We start from the raw sequence: 21,104 nt of genomic DNA on the forward strand, positions 1-21,104 counted from the left end.
TTTTAGATGGGTTCAATTTAGCTAATCGAATGAATGCGCACTCTTTAACTGCAGGTACACCTAATAAACCTTATTACGACTCCTTAGATCCCGCGAGCTTTATGACGGGAATGTATTCTAAATCTTTATTTTTATTATCATGCAGTCAAAATAAAATATTTAATATTATACATTCTCTAAAGCTCAAGTGCGCCCCTGGAGTAGACAACGTAATGACAAGGCCAGTTAAACAGATCGCCTATATTATCGCCTGTCCCCTGGCGCATATTTGTAACGCCATGCTGACCTCTGGTTCTTTTCCTGATGACATGAAATTAGCCCGAGTCAGTCTGATGTACAAGGGTGGTAACAGAAATTATCTAAATTACTATAGACCTAACTCCGGGCTGTCAGTTTTCGCAAAAGTGGCTGAACATGTAATTAACAATCATCTATATAGTTATATGTCTGATAACATTTTTGTAGGTCAATAATTTGGGTTTAGAAAAAACAAGAGCTCAGAATCGGCCTTACTAGGTATAAAGGGAAAAAATGCTTGACAACTTTAAGCACAAATTAATAACGTTATAATAGGGATCTTCTTAGACCTGCGTAAGGCTTTTGATTCCGTAGCACACGACATACTAAAAAGAAAGTTGAGTTATGATGGTATAAGAGTAGTAGCGTTAGACTTACTCAGTAACTATCTGAATAATGGCTAACAATTCACAACTGTAAATCATATCAAATCGAACACAGGAGTAATCTCAACAGGCGTACCTCAAGGGTCTATATTAGGTTCCGTCCTATTTTTACTATACATTAACGACATAGTTAACATACAAGGTACTAAAGATATTGTGATTTATGCCGACGACGCATTTTTATTTCTTTTTTTCTGGACAAGATCGTCAAGAATTATAGTATATAGCAAATGTATGGTTATCTGAACTCGCAATATGGCTAAAACAAATCACTTGCAATTAAATGTTAACAAAACAAAGTACGTAGTGTTCAGACCAAAGAATAAAACCATTAAAAATTATTTCTACTTGAAGTATCACACCTGCTAGCTCACGCGCAAATCAAAAATCAAATTTCTTGGTGTTTTATTTCAAGAAAATATGTTGTGGTCAGAACACATCAATTATTTATCCACTAAAGTAGCTCGTTCCATAGGCATCATCAATAAATTTAGTTATGCATTACGCGTTCGAGTAAAGCTCCTATTGTATTACTCGCTTGTTTACTCTCATTTTTATTATTGCATACTACTATTAGGTACGACTACAGAAACTCACGTAATGAAACTTTCCATACTCAAAAAAAAAAAAAGAGCTGTGCGTGCCATTGAAAATCCATCACTTCGTGAAAGCACGAAAAGTTCGTTTTTAACACACAGCCTACTGAACATCCCACAAACATATCTAAAGAAATTATCAATTCATACACAAAAATTTGTCAGAAATGATGAACTAAATTTTGAGCAAAAGAATTTAAATGTTAACGCATCCTACGATTTTCGACACAAACACTATGAGTTTGATACGACACGAACAAATTATGGCCTTCAAAAACTTTCTGTTATTATACCTCGTACCTTAAACGGTCACCCAGAAATCAATCTTCTAATTAGGAAACATTCAAACGGTAACCTTCCGTCAAATTTTTAACAGTTTGCTGTTAGGAGAGATGTGAACCTGTATCGTAACCTTTGTCTTGTTTTCTTCTTCAGTGACCATATGATTTCTATATGTACAATGAACGCTTTGAAACTACCAGTGACTGATGTTTTAAACTGCTCTTTTGCATGCTACATAATGACTTACAATGCAGAAATGCATTTTACCTTCGTAAATGTTAGTTTTGTATTTGTTGTTATTATTGCGTGTGGCATGGAACCTGTTTGAATTCCACTGAGTGACTTTGTAACGTTGTGTAATATTTTGTAAGACTTATGCTGCAACCGCGTCTGCTTGAACTACCGAAGGGAGGCTGGGCCTTTGTCAGGTGTTGCAAAACACATTTAGCCCAATCTTCCTCGGTCTGCAGTGTATACTGTGAACCGAAATAAAACGTGTTCTTGTTGTTGTTGTTTTTGTTCTTGTTCTTGTTCTTGTTGTTGTTGTTTTTGTTGTTTTGGTATTGAATACTGGGAAACAGCACGAAAAGACGGGGCCAATTTCGTGCACCTCGATGGGACACGAGATGTGATTAAAGGAAACCATCAGCGTCGGTCAGCGTCCTAAGAAAGGATGACATAAATTTCGTTTGACGTTCACCACGGCGTGGTACGCACACAGCTGCCCAGTACGAACGCTAACATGTGTTCGCACAACTCTGATGCCTGCAGTGGAAGCCAGAACGCTGCCTTGGCTCCGTTGTAATCGTGTGAGCGGAGCGGGAAACTTCGTCCACTTTGGTTTCGTCGCTTCTGGAACAAAACGCACTGAGCTTCTCTGGATGCTTTCTAATTCTCCACGCGCATGCCACGCATGCGTCGTCAATAGCATGGCAGCACGACAACGGCGACGCCAGCGACGATGGCGCGACTTCGCCTCGCTGTTTCACACTGCGCACCGTAGTTTACCGCATCACCCCTCACGTGAGGCGAGTAGGAGGAGCGTCGGACTAAAGCTTTTCTGCCGCTGTCGACGCGTCCGTTTATGTAATATTTACTGGTTAGTTGCGTGGCACGTTTGCACATTTCCTACCCCAAGACAGAATGTTTTTGAAAGGTTGCGGACATCTACCGATATTTTATTAATGCACCTTAAGGCGAATGAGAAAGATGAGTGTGTTGCCAAATGCGGACGATCGCTGAGATATCCCGCACCCGTTTCCGAGCGTAGTTTCTGGAAGCTTCTACCGAAAAGCTGAGCACTGCTAATGATAGTCGGCCTGCTATCTTATGTTGAAGATTGTATGCTGCTACATGATATACCGTTTCTTTGTCTGACCAGTGCAAAGTCAAATTAAGATGCACATTTTGCAAGACCTTCATCAGCGCCGTATACTGCTCCAGCTCGAGCTTCAGCCTTCACCTAGAGTTACGCACACTTTGAACGTTGCTGCAAACCCATTGTGCTATTGTGATAATAAGGATGATGATGATGTGAGCACCCACATTGAAACTGGGTGGGGACAAATCTCGCCAAGCTTCTTCGTTTAACATTCTAGGGTCTATGTTTCTAAATACATTAATACCTACATATCCTAAGCTATGACCCGCCGGGGTAGCTCAGTCAGCTAAGGCGTTGCGCTGCTGAGCTCGAGATCGCGGGATCGAATCCCGGCCGCGGCGGCCGCATTTCGATGGAGGCGAAATGCAAAAACGCCCGTGTGCTTGCGTTGTAGTGCACGTTAAAGAACCCCAGGTGGTCAAAATTAATCCGGAGCCCTCCACTACGGCGTGCCTCATAATCAGAACTGGTTTTGGCACGTAAAACCCCAGAAAGAAGAAGAAGTATCCTAAGCTATATTTACTGCCGTTTTACTGACGCCTAGAAACAACGCGGTGTATTCTTTATAAACATTGTTACCTCCACGTAACACGTGCAACCTATTCATTGCGTAATATGCAGATTACATACCGAAACTTAATGTGGCACAATTACAAAACTATATAAAAGAACCTGACCCACTTCACGAATGGACCGCGAAGCAATGCACTGTGCCGATGATAAAGACGGCATGAAAAAATTCCCGATTGAGCAGCGTATTCTCACTAATTTCTGCACATACAACCAGCCCCGTAGATTGTTGCGGAATTAAATGCGATATAGATCATTGTTAGAACTTGGAAAAAAATTTGTATATACGTGTCAATAGACTAAACTTCAAAATAAGGATGTCTGGCTAGAAGGAGATAAGAAATACGCCAGTAAACACCTTTTAACTTGCAGCGGCCTCTACATTGCTGCTATAATAAGAAATAATTAATGTATTGAAGTTCTCTAAGATACGTATGCCAAGTATCGTATCGGATACGGATACAATTTAGTCCGCTTGTATCGTGTATCTCAGAATCTTGTATCTGTATCATGATACATTTGTAAAGTATCTTCACCCAGCCCTGTTCTTGCAGGCCCCAAAAGCACATATCAAATAAAAGTAAGACAGCTTATTTGCAACTTGAGCAGTAGACAAGGCAAGCGAGCTCACACTCGATGGCATCATGAACTCCCCGCAGCGCACTACCTATACGGTGATTAGGACATCTTTCGCCGTCGAGAGCCGCCCCTTTTACTCCTTTGAGCTAATCCTGTAGTGCGTATGATTACCGTTGCAATCACTCAAAGAAGCCAACACGGCGTGATTCGATAGCTTCCGGAATCGCACGGCTGGGCAGCGCGTAATTCAGGCCAATGGAAGGAGAAAGCAGTCCTGCGTGGCCGCAAACTTTCGTTAACGAGCGAGTTAGCGCAAGTCGTTGTGTCGCGAGGACATGGCATTGTCGACCATGTTTCGTATTCGCGTCATTCTTAGTGCGCCAGGCTTCATCTCACGGCGAAACTGGCTTACAATGTCAGTATTGTTATCAACATTTCATATTCACGTTCCTCTTTAAACCTCCGTTTTAAGCAACACCCAGTGTGAAGACGATGCTTCGAATCATAAGCGCCGGAAGCTGGTTCGTGGCAACTAGCAGGGCTTGAGCTGCAATGCATCTTGAAAAAAGTGTAGCGCGCAATATTTGCTTGCTTGCTACTGGGTCACTTACCACAAGGCCTTGTCGAGCGACCCAGGAGTCCAGCGGGAAGCCCTGCATTCTGGCCACGAAGAACTGCAGGCACGCGTTCCAGTGGCCAATGAGCAGCAGCAGCCCGATGTAGTTGGTTAGCCGCAGGTACACGCCGCTTGAGTAGAAAAACTGCGACGCATGGCAAACAAGACCTTCGTCACATAACGAGTAAAATGCGCGGTGTGCACATAAACGTGGAAAATAACGCCACAGTAACATTTAAATTCTTGTATACGTATGGTTCCACATTGGTCACACGAGGTGACCACACTCGGTACAGGGTCACTCAACAGGATGAGTGTTCATTTCGAAGATTCTTTAGTTCGCAAATCGAACAGTGGGTCTACTATAAATACTGTAGATAAGATGCTGTTAACAATTTCTTGAAATCTAATTTCTTTTACCTACATTCATCTGCCGCGCCATGCTTTTTCTGAGCTTCCCCCAACATCTCTGACATGTAACGATTGTGACGAGCCTTACCAAAATAATTTTCCCTAAATGCATCATAGTTGCATGATAGACTTGCACCGAAGGTAGCTTGGAAGCAGTTCAGACGCGTTTTCATTAATTTTCATTCTAACGCAACCCAATACAACGTAAGCCGCGAGTCATTCGAAATCGATTCCTTGCATTAGAGTGTTTTAGTTGACCGTCTTTACGGTCCGCTCCGCTATGAGTTGCCCCGCCATGCCACAGCGGAGCGGCGGGCGATTTTCACGTTCAGTTATGCGTTTAGCGGAGCGGACTTTTCGTAGTTGCAGCGCCCTTTGGCCAAATTCAGCGTAGTGAAACAAAATACAAAACCGTTTTGTCACTTTTGCAAAGTAAAACGAATATATATACCTTATTTGAAAGAGCGTAAGTTTGGGCATGTTGGTATTCCATGACTTTTACTTTTTTAGCGTACGAAAAGGGACGAGAGACAGAGGTACGAAGCGGACACAGCGCTCTTCCATAGCGCCGTACCTCTCTCTCTCGTCCCTTTTCGTACGCTAAAAAAGTAAAAGTCACAACTTATTTGTTCACGAATTACCTAGACGGGCGCTTGTAATGCGAAATTTGAAGCTAGCGATAGCTTTGAGGTAAACATGGTTAAACTTGCCATAAAAACGTAATGTTCCACTTACATTTTTTAAAGAGAACACCCCTCTTATGCACTTAAACACAAAAATATCCAGAACACCAATGCACCTTGTCGCACATTTTGGGAGCGCATATATCAAAACTGGTGTCAGCCCTTGAATAAGTAACTGGCTACAATTCCTAAATTGCACTATGTACCGCAAAGTAATTAGTTTAAAAGGTAATTAGCGAAATGGTAATTAGACGATTATGCATTCCGATTTTCGTGCAAATGTTGTCAGATTCTCAGAGTAATGCAGCATGGAAGTTTTAAAAATTATGTAATCTAAAAAAACTTTACAGCGTGATCTATTTTAATGGAAGCATACTTTTAAATCATAAGATGTAATCAACGCGATGGTGCTTTTTTTTTCTAGATATTCCTTCTTTAAAAACGGCAGACCCTAGATGATTGAGTAGTCGTTGCCGTCCTTTCGTTAACTAAAATTAGTTATTCAATTGTTTGTTTAATTGTTTTAACGCAAACGTTGTAATAACAGTATCGGAGGACGACGCTGCAGGAGGCAAAAGCAACTTTCGTGATTTTAAAATCCCAATTTGTTGTTTGGTGCTTTCTTGTGTATTCCTTCTTTAAGAACGGCAGCCACTACTAGATGGTTGAGTAGTCGTTGCAGTCCGTTCGTTAACTAAAATTGATTAACTAAATTAGTTAATCAATCGTTTATTTACTGGCCTTAACGGAAACATTGTAATAACAGTAGTGGAGGAGGACGCTGCAGCAGGCAAAAACAACTCACGCAATTTTAAAATCCCCATCGAAGATATTTGTTGACGAAAATTTTCCGCTTTCATACCCAAACTAGGCGCACGAAAAGCACCGGAAGCGATACCTACGTGGTGATATGCCCACCTCGTTTGTTTTCATTACGTCAACGGGTTTCCCGCATGACCACGTCTCTTATCGTTATTTTCTTTCAAGTTCCTGTATCGGCGACCTATCGTAGCTCGCGGTGCAAAAACGCGATAATGGATCGGATGTCTCAACAAGCTACTGCAGTGAGCCGCTCTACGTCAGGACAGCGTCGAGAATAACGTCGTCAGTGCTTCCGGCTCTGTTCGAGCGTCCGGTTTCGAAATCGGAGCGAAAAAATAAACGAAATTTTGTCGACGAACATCTAAAACTACGTATGGCGTTTTTAAAATTGCGTCAATTGCTCGAGCCTCGGGCAACGAGCGCCTTGCTGCCTTTCTGCCATTGCGACATGGGTCTTCAACCCAGTAAATAAAGAAATTAACGATTTTTAGTTCGTCAGCAAACAGAGAGCAATGGCTTATTGTCCACCTAGCGTCCGCTGAGGTGAAGGGGTCGAGTGATGGAGAAAACGTTCTCGCATCGGTTAAACCCAATAAATTTTTTAATGGTTCCATAAAATATATCACTCGTTATACCACAAGAAGTTAATTTAAGCGATCAAATGGCTTCGCAGAGAGTGCTAGAGTACCTCCAGGTGAGGTAATTTTTCGTGCTCCGAATGTACATGTTCGCTGAGAAGCCGTGACTTCTAAGATGAGGGGTGCAGCTCATTGTGCTAGACGAATAATTGGTTTGGCGTGATTTTGTCAATTTTTTTTTTTTTTGGGGGGGGGAGGGGGGGGGGGGCAGGGGGTCTGCAGCAAATAATTTGCGAACATAACTTGCCTGATATTCCTTTTATCCGGTTTAATTACGCCTGTGCGTCCCGTCGACAGCTTTCCGCTCAACGTCGCCACATCGCTATTTCTTTCATTATATTGAACCACGCGTAGATATTTACTAAAATCACGAGGAACTCCAGCCAAGTCCTATTCCCACAACACAACACGCACAACAAAAACGCAAGCACACACAAACACTGACACACACATAACGCACACATATAAACACATAAACACGCGCAAACACACCGAATCATGAAAATATTTATTTTCGTATGCGCAGCATCTCTGCGTTCTAAAGTGCGGTGGCCATCCTACAACACCCTGAGAATCATTTGAAGATGCGTCATATATTTCTTTGTCACATAACTGCACTGAGCACTACAATTCTGGGCCCGAATTCACAAAAACTTCTTACGCTACAATTGTTCGTAGGAAAGAATTTCAGCCAATCCGGATGCAGGAGATATTATTATCTAAGGCGCCCGGCCAATGGCAAAGCGAACTTACGAAAGAAATGCTTTGCGAATCTGGCCCCTGTTCTCGAGTACAGTGATTGTAGCTATTCGAACTGCACGAGTTTTGACAGCAAGTTGGCAAGAGACCTCGTCAAACAAAAACAACCGTAGGTTATTGGTAGTATACACTGCTACGCAGCAATGGACCCAATCGAGTGGCCTGACCGATATATAGTCCACGGGCAGAACTCTCGACGCTTTTCGTTCGTAACTGCCCTTCGACGTTGGCCACTCGCCTGTGCTAACAATACGTCAAGCATCAGGATAGACTAGGCTTTGTCCTACGAACAAAAATCTCATATGATATTTTTACGAATACGGGCCTCATAGTGAAGTCCGTAGAAGTTGAAAACATCGGGCCAAATTCACAAAGTTTTTAGGTTCGAAAGTAATATTTGTAAATAGCCGGCCGCTTTAGCTAATAATATGTCCAGCAACGGGACTGGTTAGAATTCGTCCTTACAAAGAATTTTTAGCGTAAGAGCTTTTCTTGTCCGTAAGCGCTTTTTGCCATTGGTTGGGACCTTTCGCAAATTTTGATTTGTCCAACATCGGGGTTGGTTGGAATTTCCCCTTACGTACAAATACAGCATATGGACGTTTTCGTCATTACGAGGACTGGGACTGAATTTACGAAGCTTGATCTTCGTAAGCGCTGTTTGCTTTTGGCCGGTCTCCTCCCTAATAATATCCGGTATCACGATTGACTGACGCCTGCTATAACGAAGACGTTCTTAAGGAAGAATATTTTTGTAATACGTGTTCTGGGGCCGGCTTAATAAAGGTTTACGTTCTTAAGTGGTCTTCACTGGCCGACCACCTTCTTTAATATTAGGCACAGCGTCGGTGTGCCGGATTAAGGAATTTCGGTGCTCGGGGCTAAATTTGCCTCGGTGCGCAAGTGACGATGCTGATGATTATGATAACGACAATCGTGATGATCGGTTAAGCTGCCAAGTATTTACACTGTTGCATGTTTCGCCTCCTCTTTTCAAGTTTATTCTCAGATAAAAGGTTATTTGTCTCGGCATACGAGGGCATCGTGCATCTTGATGTAGCGTTCGCAACATTGTTTCCGCTTTGAGATAAGGTGTTTCTTCGTTTCTGTTAGGGTTGTATATAACGTTTATTGTTTAACGGGCACGTCACTATCCTTTAACCGTGAGGTTAGTTACAAATCCACCAACTGCTACATCGTCATCACCGTGGAAGAAGAAAAACACGTGTTGCAAAGCAACAAACATTTTAGTACTTGTGAAAACAGCGCAAAATAGCAAGGAACAAAAAGGAGATCTAGAAGGACAGCATTGTCTAATCCTCATCTGCTTCCTTTTATTTTTCGCTGTTTTCACAAGTATGGAATACCAACACGTCAAATGTATGATGCTTTTAAAACATTTTAGGTATGCATGGACATTTTAAATTGCTCCTCATATCTGGCATATGAAGCGAATAGCAGAAAGCGAATGTACGTCTCTGAATCTTAAAAGGGGTTACAGGTTTATAGTGTGCACAATTCTGACAAACATTTCAGACCTGATGAAAGAGACAACACAAAGCCTGAACAACCTTTTACCGCGGTCACCACTAAAGGACGAGAATAAAAAGTAGGCCCCTGGCACTTTATATTAATCTCATACGAAGATAAGGTAATGCCACTATAGGGGAGCATAAACAAAGGTCACATCTAAAACTGCGCCTTGGTGTTTTTGCAACTAGTAAACTCCGATATTTGTTCATAAAAGAAATATTCCTTAACGATTCCCGTTCGATGAACTTAATGGCTAGGAAATGATTTTTTTTTCTTTCACCGAAGGTGGTGGACCACAGGAAATTCCTAATCAAATAAAGATTTTAAAATGTGAGTTCGGTTTCACCAGTTTAAGACTGAAATATTCAAATAAATGCTACAGGCAATAGATATATTAGAAAAAAAATTCCCAGAATTTGTTTGCTCCATCATTTTTATGTGGCCACGAGCGGTACTATCTCGCGATGTGCGGCGATGCAGATAGTGACAGAACTGCATGTGCTACCTCAGCGGAAAATGTTGAGTCAAGATCGGCTCTGTATGTTTTGAATAATTCGCCAGCCTGCTTGATGAGTTCCGCGCTGCACTTGGAGGCTTCCTTGAGAGATGAAAAAAGCTGAAATTAGTCGCGACGGTTAGTGTACGTAGCCTTTCGATCACGCTTTGCTCAACTTAATTTATCAATAGCATTTTACGTACCTATCTGGAACTTTTTGCGGCCGGATATCTCGTGGCCTTCACCGATCCGTAAACTCTGTCGAGGCGCCTCACGTGCGTTCAGACTTATAGCGCTTATGATGCTCAGTCCCTTTTGTCCTTCCCTAAGAAATATACTTAGGGCGAAAAGCGCCGACATACGCGTCTAAAGAATGTAGAAAGGCAACAGCCGTTGAAACTTCTAAACCAGGATTCCTGAAGTGCCACACTGGTCTTGTCAAACTTCTCTAAAACCTCGTTCCACTAATTTACAATGAAAGCAGTTTCGAGCTTCGGCAGCTTTTCGAGGATAGATGGTGCGTCGATGTGGGTGTTACCAGTTTCACCTTCACATCGCCCCAGAATACTAAGACAATCGTCTATACGTCGGAAATTTGCAAGAATTTCTGTGCACGAGTCAGCATTCCAATACCACTTTGTATTCGACCAACGATTTACCATGTTCAAAAAGTAGGCTGTTCAAAAAGTAGCCCCAGCGCTATGGAAAACAACGCATACAACTTCTTGCATTCAGCGAAAAAAATTGACTGCCTCGACACAACAATCAAAACTCCAAGAATCAAGCAGGTTTAAAGAATGACCGCAGCAAGCTGCATAAATAGCCAATGGCTTCTCCTTTACATGCGCAGCAAGCCCTTGCATTTCCCTGCCTTGTTGCTTGCATTCTCGTAGGAGTGGCCTCAGTAGCTTTCCATTGAAATGCTGCGCTCCTGACGTAGAAAGTACATGGTGGTTGCCAGGTATATTCAGCCTATGATACAATATGATACAATTTGTACAAACCCAATGAACCTTTTGTGATCATCACTACGTAGCCTGCATCTGAGTACAATGGGAAGCTGGTCGGCGTGGGAGATGTCTGGCTTGGAATCAAGAATGACAGAGTAATATTTCGCCTTTCTCCTCAATAATGCCTCTATTTAGGTTACCTACCGTCATGTCAACAAAAGCATTGCAGGTCGACTTGGAAACACGAGATGGACATATTACGTACGTCATTTGCTATGAACCAATTACAAAAATATCAATCTGTTAGTGTTGCTGCTAAAAAAGTGGAAGTGAACCCTCGTCTCTTATATAGGAAAAGGCAAAAGAGGAAGGTTACTTGCGGGCGCTGGTCGAGCAAAGAGAGAGAAGAGAGCCTCTGTGCAGGTCGCCTCCTCACACCAAACATTCATTGCTTCTATTTCAGTTACTACTAAACTTTCTTTTTGAATAATTATTGCAGTAGATCACTCTCTGGACGGCATGTTACAACTTCAAGTGTATAACTGAAATTTCCGGCGGAGCCATAGTGAGAGCCTTTCAACATTGTGGAGGGGCCCGTCAAGAAAACCGTTTTCATGCGCCCCCTTGGCATTCGGGGGCCCGGGGTTGCAGCCATCTTACCCTTCAGGTTAATCCGATGCTGAGCATTACGACTGGCTGGAATTAATTTGCCCTTACGTACAAATCTAGCTTTTAAAAAATTTCCAGCCAAAAGTGATGTTGCACATACCGAGCGCTGTCGGTAAGTGGCAAAGATCACTTACAAGCGAGTAGCTTTACGACGTATGGCGCATGGAACTGACGCGACGCAATGGAATATCACCCCGAAAACACAGCACTGCGTTGTGGTTCCTTTTCTTCATATCGCACCAGTCCCTTGCGCTTCTGGTTTAACTATCATTACGAGCAACTAGTCGAATTGTCGATTTTGTTACAGAGATCGGGGCCTGTACACGCAAAAAGAAAAAAAAATGTTCTCGCGCTAGAACTGGTTATGACAGCAGATTCTAGCAAGCCTTGACATTGGACACATTATTAGTGAAAGCGGCCGCCCAATAAAAAAACAGCAGTTACGAATAGAAAGCTTTGTGAATTAAGCCCTTATAGGGCAGTAAAACATACGGATTCGTTTCGATAGATCCAATTATTTCTTATCCACCGTTCACGGAAGCCGATCCCGGTGATAACGTGGGCGGAGCGCCGCTCTGACCACTGACAAAGTGCGAAAATAAATATAATTACAATAGATCCGTTACATTATCCCGGCCTTGGGCGTTAGTACTGCTCTCAAAAGCAGCTGTCACCAATCGTGAAGCTGAACATATTAGCGAGGGCAGCCAGCCGAAAAGAAACACCACTCAAGAATGAAAAACTGTGAACTCGGCCCCTCACGTTAGAGAGGTGACTTGGCAGTGCTGTGACGATAGGCCAGTCATTGCACGGCGTACCCCTTGAGACATAACAGAGCGCTATCACTGGTGGATCCAGAGCCTCCACCCTTTGTTCCCTATATACATGGCGGCACTTCAGCGCTGAGGAATTCAGTATGCAGTCAGCTACGACTACCCCCCCCCCCCTCATCCCTTGTCGCGACACTGTTTTGGTGAGCTCCTCCCCCTTGAGGCTACTCTAGATCTGTCCCCCTGAGCGCAATTACTTGCTATATTTGTTCGAACTAATTTGGTACTGATGCTGCATAAAACTGAGCAGCGCAAAACATACCGAAACGAGAACAGACACCAGAAGACGAGCACAAACAACGAAGATTGCGTGGTTGTTGGGAGCGAATAAGAACGAACGTTTCTTTACAAAAGTCCCAGTTCAGCCCGAAAGGCGAAACATTGATTGCAATAACAAATTAGTAGACAGCTATACAGGATAGTAGACACGATAGTAGTTTATCGGCCGTATAAACTTGTAAACATTCGCTCACTAACTGAATTAACAGGCATGGCGTCACGCGCGCACGAACAAACATGAACACATATCACTCGCTGTCAGAACGCTGCATGGATTGAAGAGGCGTGGCAGCAGCAGCGAGCGAATTGACCTTCGTGCTGCCTCTCGTTTCAACGCCAACTAAGCGGCGAAGACACAGCGCGCGCGAAGCTATGAACCCTCGGCGCACTTTGTCCCCATCGAAGATCACTTTCAAGATAAGGCCTCGCAGCAGCCACAGGAGAAAAACATACCCCCCCCCCCTTCTCTCCCCTTCCCCCTGTGCTTCGCGCGCGACGGAATACGGCGCGCTTCTTCCCCGCTTTCCTCCCTTGCGCGGGCGAGATTGAGCCGCCACCGTCGGCTCACCGCCGTCACCGTCGGCTTTCGCTAGCACATGCAGCATACGGCGTGGTGACGATGTTGTCGCCCTTGAACTTTATACGGAACATCACGGAGACGGCGACAGTAGAAATGCACCTGAAGTGTCCATATAATTGATTTCCCAATATTTAAGCGCTTTTCGCTTTGTTCTCTTGCTGATTGCTCTGTTGTGTTCGCGCCCTCTTCCTCGTACGTTTTGCGCCGCTGAACATTCTGCAAGCGCATGCGTGTTGCGCCATATCCTCCTTCGTGCCATGAGGGGGGACTCACATAGTTCTGCTCGACGTTGTCGAGGTACCGGACCAGCCTGGTGATGCGGAGCAGCTTGAGCAGCTTGAGGAACTTTGTGAGGTGCAGGAGGCGCACGGTGTTGGCGAACGAGGCGTCCCCTTCGTCGGCCTCGTGGTGCGCCAGGACGAGCATTAGAGCCAGCATGTAGTCCCAGGGCAGCGTGGACACCAGGTCAATGAGGAAGAAGCCACGCAGGTAGCTGCGCGCCACGAAGCCTGGGTCCATCACCACGCGCTCGTAGTCCTCTTCCACGATCACCCCTGCACGCGCGCATGAGCTCAGAGAAGTGCTGGTATTAAGAGGTGCATGCCCGCAATGGCGGATGACGCAGACGGCACCCGTTCGATGGCGTTGCCAGCGGACCGCCGTGCGTGGCAGTGACCGAACGCCGTAACTGAGCCCGTATTCGCAAAACAGTCTTACGTTAGAATTTTTCGTAACACACAATGTCGGCCAATCGAGACGCTGGACGTATCGTTAGGCGACCGGCCAATGACAAACAGAGGCCGCATTCACAAAGCATTTCATTCATAAGTGCTCTCTGCAATTGTTCGGCCCACTTTGCTCATATTATGTCCAACACCAGGAGACGTATTCCGTGACGATCACTTCATCGAAACTATTGCCTTCACGTGACGTAGTGCTCAATCAGCCAATCAGCTCACCCGATTTTGCTCAACCAGCCAATGAGCGCGCGCCTGAGGGCGATACTATCGCGCAATGTGATCGTCGCAGAATACGCCCCCAGGAGTGGCTAGAATGCGCTCTTATACGAACATTTCTATAGCGTAAGAACTTTTTTTTGCGAATACGGGTCCTGATGTTTTGCCTAACAACCACATTAGAGATTTCTAGTTGAGCGTCGCTTACGGTTCACATTTCACACGCTATGGTACCGCAGAGAACAGAGCTTCCTGCTAAACGTACTAGAAGGTAGCCTGGCGTTGCGATCCAAATGCTGCCATGGGAACGATGGACTTATCACAAAAACTGATGCAATACTCGTGCTCCGTGATTTACACTTTATTCTGACGTTATTTATAATGCTAATGCCATTCTAAATTCCCAAACGCTCATACTTTTCTAAACCTAGAAATGATCATGGGACCAGATTCCCAAATATTTTCTTTCGTAAGTTCGCTTTGCCATTGGCTGCCCGCCTTCGCTAATGATATGTCTGGCATCCGGATTGGCTGAAATCCTTTCTTACGAAAAATTCCAGCGTAAGAAGTTTTTGTGAATTCGGGCCGTGGTCTCTGTGTGCGTGCAACTCATAAAGCAATATATCCTGTTAAAAATTATCGATTCGCAAATCCTCAAAGCCGTTGAAAGCCAGAAGGCAAATTACTGCCCGTAATTCCCAACATGGGGTAAATATTTTGGACATTATCAAATTCCTTCATATTGTCAAATTCTGTAATGAACGCATGTTCAACCAATCGGAGAGGCCCAGAGGGCCGCAGCGCGCTCTCTCTGATTGGCTCGAAAAACCCCCATTACAAAACAGGACAATACGACGGACTTTGAGATTGTCCAGGAAAGCACACCAGGGACGCTATTCTGGACATACATGCATTATATATGACAAACATATTAATTCATGAGTTACAACATGTTACATACAAATAAAACATTTTCCTCATATGTTACATAATACGTTAAAACATTATTCTGGACATATTCCGACATATTGTCAAACACTGCAATAACAGCATTTTGATCGAGCCATTGAGAGTGGCCGTAGCAGCCACGCGGGCCAATCAGAGCTGGCAGGATGGCGAATTTGACAATGTGGTGGGAATGGTTTGTAGAATAGCACCCCTGACTGAACCGCCACACTTGCGGATCCCGTAAATAGCGCCAAATTCCCCCCCCCCTTTTTTTTTTTTTTTTTTTGTAGTAAGCTATGCCACGGAAGAGCTTACCCGGATTTCGCATTTTCGGCGAACGCGTCTCCCTGGGGCGCATGCAAACCAGTAGTCAGCCTGGCTGGCGTAATGAAGCAAAGTGCACGCAATCGACTCGGCAGCGGAGCGAGGACAGCGGTTACAGCCGTCCGCTGCCGTCAAGAGCGTTATGCGCACGCGCGCGAGAGTTCCCACCGAACGGTGGTGTGCAATTTGTAAGGATACACTGGCTGGTCTGAGTGCACGGAGCGATCTATAAACTCTCCGCTAAAACTTCTTATTGGGTGTTTTCGATAGGCTGCGTATGAGTGTTTTTGATAGGCTGCTGCAAGAATCCCACAATATAGCTCGAAAGGCAGCCCACCCTTCCCATCATCTTCTCGTACAAAGCACCACTTATTTTTTTTATTGCGATAGCAATTATATGGACACTTCAACCGGATTTCTGCCGTCGCCGTCGCCGTCGCCGTCGTCGTCGCCGTCGCCGTGAGGTTCCCTATAGATAAAATCTTCGCCGCGCGCCGTATGCCCGAGCGGAAGCGTGCGGGGACGCGCGCTATCACGGAGAGCGAGCGCACTCGATCTCCCACGCGCAAGCAAGGAAGCGGGAAGCGAGCGCCAGAGTGAGCGGGGGGGGGGGAGGGGGCGCACTTCTCTGCCAACAACCGCGCTCTACACTCGTCGCTCGCGCGCACCGTCTCTTATCTACACACGGCTCTTACCTTTATGCGCCGTACATTCGCCCGCAGCGGCGTATGCTTGCTGCCACCGTTTTGACAGTCGTTGTCTGCAGTCATTCAGTGTGATCTATTCGTGTTTGTTTGTGCGCGCTCACACCACGCTTGTTCATTCAGTTAGTAAAAGTCGGGCCACATTTTCCAACGCACGCTACACATGCAATGCTGCCCGGATCGGCAGCGCAGCGCTACCGGTGTGTCCCTTCGCACGCGCTGCCCACGGGAAGCGCTTCTCATCAACACCACTGTTTCACACGCGCCTTCTCGTGGTCATCCAGTCTCTCTTCATGTCGGTCTACTTACGCCGCAGCACACCTGCTTACTTAAAGCTCATGTTTACTACAATTCATATTGCTACCAAAGCCGCTCACCTTACTTCGTATGACATTGCTGTGTTGCTATCGCATTCATTGCTTCGCCCTTAAGGCGAAACTGTGACATTTTTTTTTCTACAGTCCCCCCATCTGTAAATGTACAGGATGGCAAATAAACAATTTAAATTTCAATATCCGGTGACAATTTTGACCAGAGTTTGCTCTACGTACTATCGCACAAATAGAGAGCATGGCAGCTTCTACAAAAGCTCAATGGTCGTTAAATCTCGATTGCAAATTTATAAGCGAACATCCACTTCCACGAAATAACAAGTTTCACTCGAAAGTGTGAAGCAATCGAATACGTGAAGCTAGATATACGCGACTAATGCAGATTTCATTTGCTGATAACCAAATTGTGCGAGAAACCATTTAGGATGTCGAAATAATCTGTGAAGGATTATTTTTGCATTGACTAGGTCTTGTCGGTGTACATTCTAAACGAGCAAGCTGATCAAAACAACAACAAATCCCGGCCTCGGCTGGGTATATTGCGCGATGAGCGTACTACAAGGCCTCCAGAAGAAGTCCCCAAACAAACTTTTTCTCTGTTCTAATACGGCAGTCTGCACTGGTTAACCACAAGAGGCAACATTTATGAAAAATGAAAAAAAATAAAACTGCTAAATCGCGGGTAAAAATAAATTAGTTAAGCACGCTCTCGTCGCTGCAAAGCGATATGTCACGTGGTCCAACTTTCTACGCAAAAATGACTGCAGCGCCGGCGCGTCCATTGTGGTGTCCCTCGCGCCCATTACAGTTAGCTTCGGGTTAAATGCAGCGCGACGAATACAGTGAGACGTTCGCGTAAGCGCGACGCACCAGTTCTAAAGTTGAATACGATGTCCGCGGCGAAGACGGCGTCTGAGACGAGGCTGAAGAACATCCACTGGAAGATCTCGTCGTCGACGGTGCTGAAGTAGGTAACCTGCACCGGAATCAGCACCACGTTGGACAGCACCAGAAGCACCATCGTCATGTCCCAACGAGCCCTGCGCAGGTCAGCCATTCATCCGTCATTCAGCATCATCATCATCATCATAATCACCATCATCATCATCAGCAGCAGCAGCAGCAGCCTATTTTTATGTCCCCTGCAGGATGAAGGCCTCTCCCTAGCTGCGATCTCAATTACCCCTGTCTTGCGCTAGCCGACTCCAATTCCCACCTGCAAATTTCCTAACTTCATCACCCCACCTAGTTTTCTGCCGTCCCCGACTGCGCTTCCCTTCTCTTGGCTCCCATTCTGTAACTCTAATGGTACACCGGTTATCTACCCTATACGCATTACATGGCCTGCCCAGCTTTGTTTCTTTCTCTGAATGTCCACTAGAATATCCGTTATGCCCGTTTGCTCTCTGATCCACACCACTCTCTTGCTGTTTCTTAACGTTACGCCTAACATTTTTCGTCATTTATATTACTGTTTATTGCGTAAAACCATTCACTCCATCTGTCACGAATTATGACTCGGTTTTATTAAGGCCCACACATTTATATATTTCTCTAAAAGTACGACGCAAACTGCGTGGAAAAAAATTGGATCTGTAGCATGAATATTTAAGGCAGATAAGGCCAGTCATTATAATTATAAATTTTCGTTATGGATATTGACCTGTTATAGATAATGCGTTATGTTAAGAAACGAACTGCTATATTTGTTACAAATGCGCTGGTTATTGTTGAATTAGGTGCTCTCTGATGCGATAACAAACACACAATTACAATAGTGATGCAGTGCAACTTGTCAAACTCGTCAAACCTGGTAGCTAGTGCACCTCTTAAAATACCACTGTCTGCATTACTGTCCTTACAAAAGTGACTTATGACATTGTTTTTTTTTATTGGCGCAGTGTTACGTTTACATTCAGCGGTATGTGCAATATTTTTATCTTGTCATTGGTCGGAACATTCAAAATTAATTTGCATCTCTATTTTCAGACACCCCGTCTGAAAATGTTAAGACAACTGCTAAGTGGGGTCAGAAGCTTCTGGCTGGGTCACGGCTCCTTTGACGGCTAGACGTTTGAGAACCACCGGGTCATAGCATCGAATCTTTAGTTGCATCTTGTCCAATCTCAGCTTGTCCGACAACCGTTGTAGCATTTAGCGTTTCTCTGCGGGGCTGAATTCATAGGCGCACAGCGCAGACCAAAGCGTGTGGTCTGTGTCTTGATGAGTGAATTGACGCTTTGTTCCATTTGTACAGGGTTGCCCACATTTAAGGTGAACATCTTATTAGTATTAAAGGCATCATAGAAGCTGATGTTCAGTACATAATTCGAAAAACCATTATTGTGTTTATTGACACCATGATTACACATCGTATAGCGAACATTTCACTCGTGAAGCAGAATAAACGCTGTAGTTTTACCGGCTTGAATACTAATGAGGTGTTCACCTTAGATGTGGTTGACCCTGTACGTACGCATGCTCGCCACTCTGCGGGCGATATTCAAAAAAGCAGAACGAGAAACAATGGACGTGGGAAAGTACCACTTGAGCACTGCTAACTGGCAACTATGCTTTCCTCGTGAAGAGATAAAAAATTTAATTATGGGGTTTTTCGTGCCAAACCCACCATCTGATTATGAGGCACGCCGTATTGTGGGACTACGGATTAATTTGGACCACCTGGGTTTCTTGAACGTGCACCTAAATCAAAGTATACGGGTGTTTCCTGCATTTCGCCCCCATCGAAAGCGGCCGCCATGGCAAGGATTCGATCCCGCGACCTTGTGCAGAGATACGAAAACCGTGCAAAAAGAAAGCCGGCACATAAGAGCACATCAGGTTTGTCGAGCACATGCGCCACATAGCCTGGCGTGAATGTTAAGCCCTTGTCCTCGCACCACCGCAGGATGCACCGCTGGCTCTGTCCTGCGTGCGCCTGTGCGGTTTCCGTACATTTTATTCACATATAGAACCCCATTATTGCGTTTTAGGGGAACATGAAGGCAAAACGTATGATCCGGGAAAACCTAACATCCCTCAACGCTTTCGACTGCACTAATGAACATACAAAAAACTACTTTTATGATAAATATACCTTATTTGAAGTTTAATATACAGGGTGTCCTAGCTATCACGCAGCACGATTTAAAAAAAGAGGAACGGCGTTACGCGAAGCAAACCTAGTGCGTATTGTTTCCAGTGCAGTGGAGTAGCCGTCAGTAATTTTTTTGTTACTGAGATTTAATCAGCTAATTGTAGTTAATTAACTAGAGAAGTACTGTCCTAATTATCAAAGTGTCAATGAGAAAATTATAGAGCAAAACTCCCGATACAGCTTTATGTGGCTCAATACGTGCTGCATAAAAGTGTTTTTCCGAGCGTGAAAGAAGCCCGCGAATACACGCAAAGTGCCTCGAGCGGCCAGTCGCGCGGCAATATTGCGTGTATTCGCGGGCTTCTTTCACGCTCGGAAAAACACATTTATGTAGCACGTATTGAGCAACAGAAATCTGTATCGGGAGTTTTGCATGTTGCTCTACAATGTTCTCATTGACACTTTGATAATTAGGACAGAACTTCTCGAGTTAGATAATTAATTACAATTAGCTAATTGAATCTCAGTAACGAAAAAATTACTGCCGGCTACTCCAATGTACTGAAAACAATACGCACTAGGTTTGCTTCACGTAACGCCGTTCCTCTTTTTAAATCGTGCTGCGTGATAGCTGGGACACCCTGTATAGGACGCTAATTTCATCTGGCCTCTCGAGTTTGACACTTTCATGTTTTGTCGTTTCTTTATTAGGTTCTTTGTTGCTTGTGAGAGCTTACCTACTGGTTGCTTTGATTCCTTACCGCCCACTTCAAGTACTGATTCTGAGATAAGCCTAGTTACGGTTTCATTGATTACCTCTATGTTATCTACATCTTTCTCTTCGAAAGCTGCATATTTGTTTGCGAGCACCAGCCTGAATTGGTCTTTTACCCTTACTGCGTCTAGGTTGGCCTGTTTCTTCTTGACTAATTTTACTCTTTCTCTCTTCAAACTGAGAGAAATCCTAGACCTCTCTAACCTATGTTCACTGCACTTTACGCGACCTAACACATCTACATCCTGCATTATGCTAGGATCGGCAGAGAGAATGAAATCTATGTCATTCCTTATTTCTCCATTAGGGCTTTTCCAGGTCCACATCCTGTTGCTGCACTTCCTGAAGAAAAGAAGGTATTCATTATTCGGAGCATATTCCTTTCCCCGAATTCTACCAACATCTCTCCTCTAGTGTTCCTAGAATCGATACCGTAGCTGCCAATTGTTTGCTCACCAGCCTGCTTTTCCCCCACTTTTGCATTGAAGTTCGCCCATGACTATAGTATACTGAGTTTGCACCTTTCTCATTGCTAATTCAACATCTTCATAAAACTGTTCTATTTCTTCATCATCGTGACTGGAGGTGGGGGCGTAGGCTTGTACAACTTT

At 44.5% G+C, this 21,104-nt stretch overlaps 1 protein-coding gene across 1 annotated transcript in view; it reads right to left on the bottom strand.

The window, feature by feature from the left end:
* Positions 1-21,104, bottom strand: part of LOC119440421 (potassium/sodium hyperpolarization-activated cyclic nucleotide-gated channel 4-like) — a 200,464-nt gene that overhangs the window by 171,995 nt on the left and 7,365 nt on the right. The window contains exons 3-5 of the mRNA XM_049662915.1: positions 17,492-17,661; positions 13,631-13,911; positions 4,703-4,852 (exon numbers count right to left, since the gene is read on the bottom strand). Of these exons, the coding sequence (XP_049518872.1) occupies positions 4,703-4,852; positions 13,631-13,911; positions 17,492-17,661 (601 nt within the window). The remainder of the gene's footprint in view (positions 1-4,702; positions 4,853-13,630; positions 13,912-17,491; positions 17,662-21,104) is intronic.

This window comes from Dermacentor silvarum, chromosome 2 (assembly GCF_013339745.2).
Source record: "Dermacentor silvarum isolate Dsil-2018 chromosome 2, BIME_Dsil_1.4, whole genome shotgun sequence".
NCBI classification, from domain to species: domain Eukaryota; kingdom Metazoa; phylum Arthropoda; class Arachnida; order Ixodida; family Ixodidae; genus Dermacentor; species Dermacentor silvarum.